At 41.4% G+C, this 12241-nt stretch overlaps 1 protein-coding gene across 4 annotated transcripts in view; it reads right to left on the bottom strand.

Moving 5' to 3' along the window:
• The window catches only part of MACF1 (microtubule actin crosslinking factor 1), a 304215-nt gene that overhangs the window by 33763 nt on the left and 258211 nt on the right, over nucleotides 1-12241 (bottom strand). For all 4 annotated transcript variants that reach the window (XM_057706161.1, XM_057706146.1, XM_057706154.1 and 1 more), the window contains 14 exons: nucleotides 10838-10957; nucleotides 10285-10392; nucleotides 9171-9389; nucleotides 8025-8228; nucleotides 6123-6354; nucleotides 5277-5503; nucleotides 3760-3882; nucleotides 3561-3662; nucleotides 2835-2936; nucleotides 2568-2741; nucleotides 2320-2475; nucleotides 1978-2175; nucleotides 1298-1426; nucleotides 297-470 (listed from right to left, as the gene is read on the bottom strand). In XM_057706161.1, coding sequence (XP_057562144.1) covers nucleotides 297-470; nucleotides 1298-1426; nucleotides 1978-2175; nucleotides 2320-2475; nucleotides 2568-2741; nucleotides 2835-2936; nucleotides 3561-3662; nucleotides 3760-3882; nucleotides 5277-5503; nucleotides 6123-6354; nucleotides 8025-8228; nucleotides 9171-9389; nucleotides 10285-10392; nucleotides 10838-10957 — 2268 coding nt within the window. The remainder of the gene's footprint in view (nucleotides 1-296; nucleotides 471-1297; nucleotides 1427-1977; nucleotides 2176-2319; nucleotides 2476-2567; nucleotides 2742-2834; nucleotides 2937-3560; nucleotides 3663-3759; nucleotides 3883-5276; nucleotides 5504-6122; nucleotides 6355-8024; nucleotides 8229-9170; nucleotides 9390-10284; nucleotides 10393-10837; nucleotides 10958-12241) is intronic.

Genomic DNA, 12241 nt, shown 5'->3' with positions numbered 1-12241 from the left:
ATCACTGAGCAGTAACAGGCAGTAATGCCTTAACCGGTAGATGCAGAAAAGGAATGCAGTATTATAAAAGCAAGTACTGGCAGGAACCAGCAGCATCGACGCAACTTGACATGGATGAGAAACAGAAATGTAACAGGTCGATTAGCACAAAGCCAATTCTGAGGATATCAGTTCCGCTAGCTTGTTACAGTACAATGGGGTGTTTAAAAAATCTTCCATAGAGACTAGATGATAATTGCATGTAATCATTAAGCAAACTACTCAAACAGTAATCAAACTGCATTTTGCAGTGGTACCTTTCTTTCTTCCATCTTACTGCTGACCACATGCCACTTCTGTTCCAGGAGTGCTACGCTCTGTTCTGTCTTCGAGCCAGACCCGGAATCACCACGACTGAGAAGCATGAGCCTGCCCTTGTCCAGCAGCTGATTATAAGTCTCTTCCTTGGCTTTGAGCTGAGAATAGAGCTCCTATAAGAAAGGGCAAGAAAGATATCACTAACGCCAGTTCCCTGAAAGACACCCACACACAGATTTATGAGTACAGTTTGGAAAAGCCAAGGAAGGTCTCATTCTGATTAAAATCCTTTCTTTTGGATTCAATTCAACTGTTGAACAATTAGGAAATGAAACCCACCTTTCTTCCTTAATATAAAAATAATCCTGTCACCAACAGAATTTTTTAAGGATCAGCGATCACAAAAACAGACCCCAATAATTTAGTTCTTCTTTTTCCGAGGGATTTGCCTAGAAATTATGTTGCCTTTTGTTCTCAACCACTTGAAATACTGTCAGTTTCTACTGGTTTTCCCTAAATCCACCCCCCAAGCAGTCTTTTTCTTTTCTTTTTTTTCATTTTTTGGCCGCACCATATGGCATGCAGGATCTTAGCTCCCCAACCAGGCGTCGAACCCGTGGTCCCTGCAGCGTTAGCTCAGAGTCTTAACCACCGGACTGCCAGGGAAGTCCCAGCAGTCTTTTTCCTAACTACAACCACATCTGTGTTACGTATTTGTCTTCTTGATGCTCTCACCTTCAAATAAATATTCTTGTGCCAGTCAATCTGATTAACTTGCAATTTGCCAGCTCGCCAGGGTATCTCTGGTTGACTCTTCCCTGTCGCTACTGCTGCCTATCACAGGGTGTTAAAAGCCTGTATAAAAGCAGCAATCCCCAAGTACTATATTGTCAGTAAAAATGCACTACTTTGTAGACTCCCTGCTACATATATCTCTGTGAATTTGGAAAGGAGCTACTGAATATGGGATACTTGTGCTCAATTTTAAGAAGTTTATTACCATATGTGTGTCAAGCTGTTCCCTCGCTGTTTCGGGAAGTCCTCCTGTGGGCTTCGATGCAGAAAGCTGGGTCTCCATTCTAGTCAGTTCCAAGAGGAAATCTTCAATTTCACTATGGAAACCCTGGGCCTTTTGAGAAAAGACATCAGCAAGGTCAGTAGTCAATTCTAGTTTCAAAAGTAAACTTTCTAAATGACCACATGAGGAATCTCTTTGAGGAGGAATTTTAGGCTGCTCTCAGGCAGGGTTGTTCTGTTGCTGGATGAGCATGTGGCCAATATATTTACTTATTTTCAGAACTGAGCAGAATCCTTCAGACCTCACTGTACCAGAGACGTCTGATATACCCTGATGAACTGACTGACTAATGTACTGCTGAATATGCATACTGAGGGACCTGACTTGATCTAAGAATTAACTGAATCTGTGAACAAGGTTTGTTACAGCAAAGATCTACTAACTCTGAACAGTAGACAGAGGGACTGGACTACAAACTCACCCATAAAGAATGACCCAATTAAAAGCTGTTCTTTCCAGACAAGCTCCAGCACAGCACTGACCCTCCTCTCAAGGCAGAGGGGGTTCCATCCCAAACTGCTTTCCTTGGGTCGACTTAGATGGACTTTCTTCTGAATGTGACGTGCACAGCTCCGCCCACCTAGCCTGGACAGTGCACGTACCTGCTGCAGTGTCGACTGAAGCTGCTGCTCCCTCTCCTCTGTTTTTTGTAACACCGACTCCCAGCACTGGTTCATGGTTTCCAAACGGCTCCTTAAGCTGCTGGCATCATCTCCGGCACTCGATTCAAGAAGCTCATTGCCAGCTTTGTTGACTGTTTCCACGGTGGCTTGATGGGCCAAAACATCATTTTTTAGAACCTAAAAAATGTTGAACAACATAATTTATTTCTACAGATATCATTAAGCCTGGCTCTCTAAGATATGCACAACACCAAAAAGCTTCTGGTGGCAACATCTGGTCTCAAACCAATAGGCTTAGAGATGAAAAATGAAAATACTTACGTGGTGCTTTGCAAGCTCAACTTCAATGACTTTTGGGTCTCCACTTATTGGTCTCTGAGCATCTAGCAACTCTTCAGTGTGAGTCAGCCAGCTCATGAGTTCCTCTAAGGCATGTTGGAACTGGCCAAGGGCCAAGAGAGCACCTTCCAGCTTATGCTACTCAGAAAACGACATAAAGGGAACGTTTGTTAGGAAATTAGAAACTAGCAGATAGCAGTCCCCTTCAGGCACTCTACCATTTGCCTCACCTGTCTGTGAGCAAGCTTCTCGCCCAGGTTCTCCCAGAGGTGTCTGAGTTCCGTCAGTGGTTCTCGTATGATGTCTCTGTCCGTTTCATCGGTAGCTTTCTTTAACATCAGTTCCCCCTGGTGATTGAGCTTCTCCATCTCAATTTGCTGTTGGTAAACTTCCACTTTGAACTCCTGTCCAAGACATACTGAATGTTAACATCAAACCAAGTCTTTACAAACTAAAAAGAAGCAACCCTTTTTCAAAAGCCATTCCCAGGTACAAACCTTCATTTCATTTAACTGATCTTTAACAGTGTTGAGGTCAGTGCCGACAGGGGGCATTGTGCAGAGTTTAATCACAGTGTTATCTAGCCAGTCAAACATAGCCTAAAGTAAAAATACAAATAAACAGTCAAAAGACAAAAACATGAGGACTTGGGAGACAGTTAGCATGATCTCTGCTAATATAAGCAGAGGTAAATCACAGTATCAATATCTTGTGCTCTGAGGCTGGGGGCAGAGATAAGGGATAACGATCTTTATTTCAGTAACAGGAGGACTTAAGGATGAAGCCAACATGACTGGAATAATGTCCAAAATAAACTACAATCTGGAGAAACTAAATATGAAAAAAATTAATATTTCTCACGGCCAGCTAGCAAGCCCACGATGTGTTGCGGCCAGTGTGACAAGCTGCGCTTCGACATAACCAGGGTTTGGAACAAGCAAGCAATGATTTTCACAGCAAGGTCAGCTTCACTCTGTAGCCTCCGTGAGGATAAATAATATAATGAGGACATGACGAAAAACATGGCAAGAAGAGCAGAAATTCGGACGCCAGAACTTTTCTCGCTAGAAGTGGGAAACTTTGGCTAGAAATACAGAAACAGCCTGTCTCTGGTTTGAGAATCTTGCAGTCCTGTGAAGGTGACCCACTCGTGTTGGATTTAGCATATGACAAAGAGACCACGGAACCTGTATTTCCGTGGTGGTCACCTCGTGGCCCCTCACCTGAAGAGTGTCCTGATACTGCACAGCGGCTTGCATGGCATCCTCAAGCTTTTCCAGCCTCTCTCTCCATGTTTTGTTTAAGTTCTCCCAGGCATTATTCATCTAGGGGAAAAACAGTGGATCAGATTCTCCAATCAATCCCACTCTTAGTGTGAGTCCACGAACGTTTTGTCTGAACCCCTTGCCCACTTCTCCACACCTCGTCAATGCTTTTCTTCACTTCCGGCTTCTCAGTTTCTCCACAGGCAAAAATCAAATCTGCTCCAAGGATTCGAATAAACTCCAATTCCTCATGCAGACCATCTGTCTCTTCTTTAATAGTCTATATGTAAATGAACAGAACATAAGCCAAAACAGAAAGCAGAACAGAACTTCCCAAACTTTGCAAATGTAATTTATACCCCTATCAATAGCAGATGTTGAACAGAACCATCAATGTCATTGAAGTCTTTCAGTGTTCTTAATATTTCACTCATCTAAACCAGACTCTGAAGCTTCACTGTTATTTTTCTCATATATACAGCAAATATATGTTTATACATTAACAATAAATATAGAAAGGTGCAATGAGCTTCAATAATTTACCAAAGGAGAGTATAATCTACACCCAGAAGTCTACCACAGAGAAGTATATCAACAGGATAAAGTAACAGAGCACAAGTCACAAATGTAAGAGCTGGGAGATGAGTGAAAAAGGAGTGCTAGGTAGGCTACACAGGCGCGAGGAAAGTCAGCTCCACGCCAGATCCTGACAAGGGGCTCGTGGACCGGCAATGACAGGGGCGGGGAGGTGGACATGGCTGGAGCAAAAGGCAGAGATGTAAGAGAGGTTAGAGAGAGAATACAGAATAGCAAGACTGTCCTGGCTTGTGCAAAATGGACAAAATGCGGTGAGAAATGTATTTAATAGAAAGTAGGCTCCCCTGGTGGCGCAGTGGTTAAGAATCCACCTGCCAACGCAGGGGACACTGGTTTGATCCCTGGTCCAGGAAGATCCCACATGCCTCAGAGCAACTAAGCCCGTGTGCCGCAACTACTAAAGCCTGCGTGCCTAGAGCCCATGCTCTGCAACAAGAGAAGCCACCAGGGCAAGAAGCCAGCGCACCATGACAAAAAGTAGCCCCTGCTTGCCACAACTAGAGAAAGCCCACGTGTAACCACAAAGACCCAGTGCAGCCAAAGGAAAAAAAGAGAAGAGAAAAAAAAAAAAAAAAGCCTCCCCCAAAAGACTAGAAAAAGGTGTGCAAAGTAACAATTGTTATTTCTGGATGATGAGTCCAGAATTTATTTTCTTTTCTACTTTCTATTTTTCTACATTAACGAAATTTACTCGAGAAAACTACACCAAAGTGAGGACTAAATTCAGAAATGAAAGCAAAACTGGATTTTTAAAGCACATTCTATGAATTTGAATTGTTAAGTTTAAGTTTAAAATTGATGGACAGAATTATTTTGTGTGACGGATCTGCTCTACATCACAACTGGTGGAGGTTGCATGTACCAATATAAAGTGGTAAAACTTATACAGTAAAAAAGAAAGAAATCTACTATAATGAGCAGGTTTTTTTTTTTTCCCCAAGTGTAAACACATAGTATTAAACTTAAAAAAAAAACTTAAGGCATTCAACCTGACTAAGCAGTTAACACAATATACTTGGATAAAGTGCTTTCCTAGAGGACACACACACAAGAGAAGAGGGTTTGTTTCTTTCTTACCTCGGCGGCCTCGACCTGTTGTTTGATGATGGATGGGTCAATGCCAGGGCTTTCCAAGTCATGGACGATGTCCTGGGTGTCTTTGATGGTGGTGAGGAGAGCTGCCATGTCGTACCAGAACTTCTCCGCTAGTTCAAGGACATCAAGGAACTTAATTTCTCGCTCTTCAGCCCGAGCTTTGATGTCCTCCCAGAAGAATACCATTTGATCCAACTTGTCCTGGATTTCTGAGGGGTACAGAAGAGTAAACAGGACTTTTCTAAGGATTTAAAGTCAGCCTTATCAGAAATGAGATCTAATCCTCATATTTTCACTGAAATTATCCTTAAAAAGGTTCTAAAAATGTATAACTGAAGGACAGTTTTCTATCTTAGCTTTATTATTAATTATTTCTACACTCATTTTCCCAATTATGTGGTCTCCCATATAAAGGGATCACAGAGGTAATCTGGAACTGAGTTATCATCTATTATAAAAGTACTGCTAAGATGCCTATAAAGGGGCTGAGATGAGGACTCTATTTCCAGTGTTCTGTATTGAACCTGCTATGTTTCCCATGGAAAGTGTTATAAAAGGTAGTTATGTTCTACCCACTACCAGTACTGCAGTTTCCTCATATTAGGGGGTAAAGGAGCATTTGTTTCCTGGCCTGGGAATCTAACTCCCAATTGTAACCTTATTTCAATGGGGAGATGTGTGCTGAATCCTAAACGACTTTGTGGAATCCTCATTACTTCGGCACTGCCTTTGCATTCAATGAAATACATCTGGTTGGATGCTGGAGGTAACCACAGCCTGGAATTTATTCTATCCATTTTTTCAAATATGATTAGATTAATCAAGCACCTTTTGCAGCCAGATCCTTGTCAGCTCCCTGAGATCGTCCAATGAGCTCTTCTCCACGGCGCTTCAGGGCCTCGAAGGATGGCTGCAGCTTTTCCAGCTCCACGGTGGCACTCTTGTTGTCACTGATGCACTCTCTGATCTTGTCTACTTCAGCAGGGATCAGTGGGGGCATACGCAGGCGAGAGGAAAGATTCTCCAGGGTCTCCAACATGGGCTCAATTTTGTCATGGAACTAAACCAATGCCAGACCATTAGCCATAGCAGTACTTCATCACACTCCTGGGGTAAATGTTAGGGATTACGGCCAGTGTATAAATCTACAACTGTTCAGGATAAAATCTGTGCTCAGCCTAGCCCCACAGCTGTCAAGTATCAGGTTTGGCTAAGAAACTGTTTTGGGCATAGTACACCAGAGCTGGCCCACCACAAAAAGCAAATGTTTAAGAATCAAAAAGCTATTACTTACTATACCAAAAATCAACTCAAATCATTAATGCTGCCACAACACTTCCCCTACTCCAATTAACGTGATGAGAAAGGGACAAGACTATGAAACCAGTGAGAGTCAGTGTGTCAACATCTTAGATGACAGTTGCATGCAACGGAGTAGACCAACAAGTTAGATGCCCTCCACCAACTGTGTAAACGGACGGGGAACTCAATACGCTACATGACTTGGAGTTTGACAGTATCAGGGCATGCAATTTGACACCCCACCAGATGTAACAGTGAGAAAGGAAAATGCTGGCATGATGCACGATAATTAGGGAAGGCCAACTCTAACCTTACTCCAAGAGAACAACTACCCTCTCCACTCTTCTGGTACTTTGAATAACATGTCTGTAATTGTAAAGTTTTAACTTGTAATATGAAGCAGGGAAGGGAGAAAAGGGAACAAAACAGATAAGCCTGCCCCCTAAAGCCAACTCTGGATTCATTAATTAGAATAAGGCTTACCAAGTGTTAAGTGTCCTCTAGGAAATAACACGGTAAACAAAGAAAAGCACTTCCCATCACTCCTTCACTTCCTTCTAGGTTCTGCCCCACGTGAAACTGGCATAATAAATTGCATTAATAAAGTTTATTCCACTAAAGTTTAGGGAAATTTCCTTATAAATAATCCTCTCAATTCTCAGCTTGATAAGAACACCCTCATCACAACGGGGGTGGGTACCTTACCTCTGTAATCTGTAATGGTGGGCGCGGTCAACACAACAATGAAATGTGACGATGTGGGGAAGACAGGAGCAGGCAGCAACAACACAAAGTAACACATTCCACAATGTGAGTGAGAGATGGGACGAAGGTGGGGGGAGAAACTTGAGTAAGTACAAATATTAACCAAGAGTATTGACTAAACATAGGAATAAATTACCCAGACATAACAGTAATATATTAGTTGAAAAGTATGTAGTTACATGCTTTAAACGCCACTGCTGGTGATTTGTTTCTCCTTGGCTCTAACCTCTCCCTAGTCAAGCATCTTTCTCTGAACTAGGAGCCAGCTGGTGGCCTCGTGAGTAGGAAAACAAATGTGCTGTCTAAATCTCGAAAGCAATAGGCCCAATAGGAATTTGACTTTTCTTGAGGCATCTGTTGCTTCGAGATGAATTTACCCAAAATCATCCCTGCTAAAGGATCATCACAATATAAAGTTTTCAAGGAAATCATCAACAGGCAACATATACCAGCCAGGATGGATTTCACCCTCCTTAGAGTTGTCAGTAAAACCAATGCTCCCTGGAATAAAAATGCAGACAGGCAGGGGCTCCCAGTCTCTTGATAATGTATCACCAGCATACTGGCCTGGACATTCCTGAGCATAGGGACATACTGATACAGGGCCTCCTGCTTAGACTAAAGGGCAGCTGAAGGTTATATGAGTTTAAGACACAAACATACCTGAGCCGACTGGGAAACAGCCTCGTCCAGAGCTAGGGCCCGCTGGCGTACCTCCTCTTTTATCTGGGCATACGTATTTTCTGCTTTCTGGTATTTTTCTTCCACCATTTCCCCCTCTTCAGGGTTTAACTCCTTTAGTTGAGGGCCTATCTTTAGCAGTTTATCAATATGAGGTTTGTGTTCAGCAATGGATTCCCTTATTTGCTATGTAAAGAAATAGGGATTAAAATAAAATGAGACTTTTCATACCAGTTTGTCTGTTTAAATACTTTGATCCGAGCTCATACCAAATGAACAAACTGAGAGGAACATCTCACCATTTATGGAGGGGAAAAAAAAAATTCTAAGTCTTGGGCTATGACTCTATCTAATTCTCTTCATTTCGAAAGCCAGTTCAGATGTTCCGCCATCCAGGAAGCTTCCCAGACATCCTCTCTCACTCTTACCCTCCATCACAAATGTATCCCACCATCTTCTGTACTTGTAAATACTTCTCTGTACTCTGCGGTAGTTTGCATGGTTTAATGTCTGTCTCCCTGCCCAGATGGGGAGACACTAAGCAGGACAAAACACAAACAGCCACGTTTCTGGTAATCCAGTCACTCCTTGATTTTACTGCTGGCTACTTCCAGTTCACACCCTCCCCTTACAGGAGTACAGAGACAGAAGCAAGCACGAGCCGTACACCACCAATCAACAGCACCAGTTGAAGTGTCTACAAATTTCCCTTTCATCTTGACTCCATGCAGCGAATGCTTTTTGGACATCCCTGAGTGGAGGCTCTAACTCCAGCTGGGGCCTAACCCCAAGGAGAGGGCCACCTGACTACACTCAAATCTAGTAACATCTCACTGTCGCTGGAAAGATTTTAAACTCCTTTGATTTTTATGTGATGCTTTGTGTTTACTTCCGCAATACCCAGGTTCCTAACATCTCCATAATCTTATTCTTTAATTGATTCATATTAAAGGACAAAGGAAATAATTCAGATACCTATTTTTACTGTACAAAGAAATTCTGTGTTAAAAATTCATTTCATAACATAGACTTATACACAGTAGGTACTAATAAGTAGGTTGTTTTTGAATAAACGGTGGAGCTCACTTTCAGTTCTCTGATGAAATTAAAACTCAACCTGTTTCTTACCCTCATTTCCTCCTGCTGCTGCCTGAGCTGCTCGTGATCAACAGCCGGAGGAGGTAACTGCGCTATTAATGCCCGAGTTTCCTCAATCCAGGGGCTGAGCTCCTCGTAAGTTTCCCAAAACTGGTTCACCAACACCTGTGCCCGCTCTAGGCGGGCGTACCGTTCTGAATTGAGCAGGCTGATGGCTTCGTATTGCTGGATTAGAGACTCTGTCTTTTCCTATGAACAACAAAAAAAGTGTCAGTTCTATTATCATTATGAACCCTTCTTTAAAGTAAACATGTAGGTATACATACTAAATAGTTTAAAGGAATACACACTAAAATGCTAAAAAATATCGATTAATAAGATTACAAGTGATTTTTATTTTCTTTATACTTAACTGAATTTTTCTATCATATATATCCATTATTTTATAATTTTTAAAATATGAACGTAGTTTCACAAACACGGAAATAGCACAGCAAAATTGACCTTTCAGTGAATACCTTCTACAACTTCAGATAACAGCATTACTGTAACAGGTCAGTTTGACTGAATCTCTCAGGGGCTAAGATAGGTATATGCTTAAGTTTCATTTGTCTTTTTTTCCTCTAACAAAAGTCTCCACAAACTTGGCATTTATGCTTTACATGTTTATGGTGAGTAGCTCAATTTATGAAGATTTCTGAGGAAACAGTGGTTACCCATACCCTTTATAAAAAACAAAACCAGTGTACAAATGGATTCTGTTGGCCAGTTCTTTTAAAAATGGGTAATGATTTTTTAGAAGGACCTGAAGCAGGAATTAATATCTGCATACAGTTCTGAAAAACCTATCTACCTGGAAAGGTAACTCAAAGATAACTTATTATGGACTGAGGATGAGTAGCAACTCCTCTGTTATAAAGAAGATGGATTTGCAATGTATTTCACAGTATACACTATGGCTGTTTAGACATTTGGAAACATAGGGTTAGGAGTCTGAATTCCCCAAAACACCAAGTTTGATTTAAATATCACTATCAGTAATAGAGGGGAAAAAAACCTTCTTAAACTACCATTTCACAATTGTACTTATAATTCACCATGACCAAGATAAGAGCAATATGGTGAATAAATAAATACAGTTTACCTGTAATACAGCTTTTTGCTCTTCCCCACACGTGCTAAAGATTTCACCACGATGACTAAATAGTTCATCCATGGAGTCTTTGTGTCGAATGATGTCAATGGAGAAAGCCTTTGAAAAGTAAGCTATTGTTAAGTCAAGAAATACAAGGACCCCAAGCCTGTGTTAGTGAAAAGTTAGACATACCCTATGAAAAATTCTCTGCTTTAATAAAGCCACATCAGTAACTGTTCTTATAAAGTCTGACACTTTGCCCATCCACACATCTTCAATGCTTATCTTTCAGTAGCTTACGAGAATATCTTCCCTGCTGAAAACCGTGCAGAAAATTGCTAACTACTCTTTCCTGGATTGATGGGCCTATTTCTCCCTTTTCACAAAGCAAAAAATCTCTTCCTCATCCTAACCAAATATTTATTAAATTAGTCTCTATCCACTATCATGACACTGACTCACTCTACTTGACTTGGGATAGTCAGAAACTCGCTGCTAGTCACTCGAAGCAACTGATGATTCCTCTATCAGGACACAGTGAGTATGTCAGTGTCAGACTTACCTTCTGTACCTGAAGCTGAGCCGTGGTCTGGTCCTGCTCCAGGCGAATGGGACCCAGGGCCATCAGTTTCCGTTTTGTTTCAGCAACCCAAGCTAGCTCTGCGCCAGCAGCTTGCTCGTACTAACAGACATGTTGAAGAAAAAGGGACATACTGTAGCCAATGTCCTCCTTCTGAGAATTCTAATTTATTCAACACAGAAAGGCCTAGATTTTCAGTAATACAGTTTACATCTCACAAAGTAAAGCCAAAATTGATGAGAATTTCATAAAATCACAAATCAAGATGCAAACAATTTAGAGTTGATTATACTTCAACAAAGAGAGTTAATCCTATTTCAACTTCTTTAGAAAGACATTACAGAACCCAGTTAATGGTTCTACAGCTAGAAAGAACCATGGAAACCAAGACTCTTTAAAAGAAATACTCTTTCTAATGAGAGTGCTTTCATGAGGCTCTGCTCTCTTTCTGCCAATTCTCTTTCCTACCCATACACTAAACAGTAGTGTTCATGTGTTTAAATACAAACTTAACATGGCAGCAGACAGCTGAGTCAAGTTAACTTGGAAGTACTCTCTCGGCTGAAGAAGCATAAGACCCCAGAAGAACACCAAACCTTTAAATGGAATGCCATAATCTATGCAATGACATCGACAACAACGAGACCTAAGAACATGTTCTATGTGACTGCTGTTTAATGAGAGTCCTTCAATCTTTTATCTCTCTCTCGTCAATGGTGCCAAATTACACTAAAAGTAAGCTTCCAAGCAGGATAAATTTCATACCGAAATATCTGGCCAAGATGAGGGATATTAATTAAGACATCAGGGATGCACGTGGAGTCAGAGCAAACTTCTGTGTGGCTCAAAAAGCATTTGCTTATCACCACGAACCCAAGGAGTCATGTTATATTAATTTATTTTTTGCACCATGGCACACTAATAGGTGCATATCCAGCTACAAAGAAAAGCAGATAACTTTTCCCAGAAAGCAGGAAAGAAAAAAGATTGAGGGAAATATGACACCTGTGTTTACTGGGAAGGTTCTATTTCGGATGGCTCTGCTATTTTGGTGAGCGTATTTGATTGTAATTGCAGTCCTTGGTTCTGTCCCCTCTTCCACCTAATGCTAAAACAGCTGATTATGTCAAACTAAGATTGTGATGCACTCGGACCTTTAGGATCTAGATATTATCTACCCCCATCACCATCTGCCTCTTAACAGGGCAGCAGCAAGGAAAGGGCTCACGCACACTCTTCTCCAAGTTCTTTTCTGCTCAAAGGGGTCAGGTATTTTCGGTCAAACCTAGATCCATCCTCACATACCTTTACCTAATCACTTCCTACCACTGAAATAATTTGTTGCATCAGATTTAGCTTGATCTCATTTATTCCTATGCCTGAGCC

The sequence above is a fragment of the Hippopotamus amphibius genome, chromosome 1 (genome assembly GCF_030028045.1).
Source record: "Hippopotamus amphibius kiboko isolate mHipAmp2 chromosome 1, mHipAmp2.hap2, whole genome shotgun sequence".
NCBI classification, from domain to species: domain Eukaryota; kingdom Metazoa; phylum Chordata; class Mammalia; order Artiodactyla; family Hippopotamidae; genus Hippopotamus; species Hippopotamus amphibius.
This window is presented reverse-complemented; position numbering and strand designations above follow the sequence as displayed.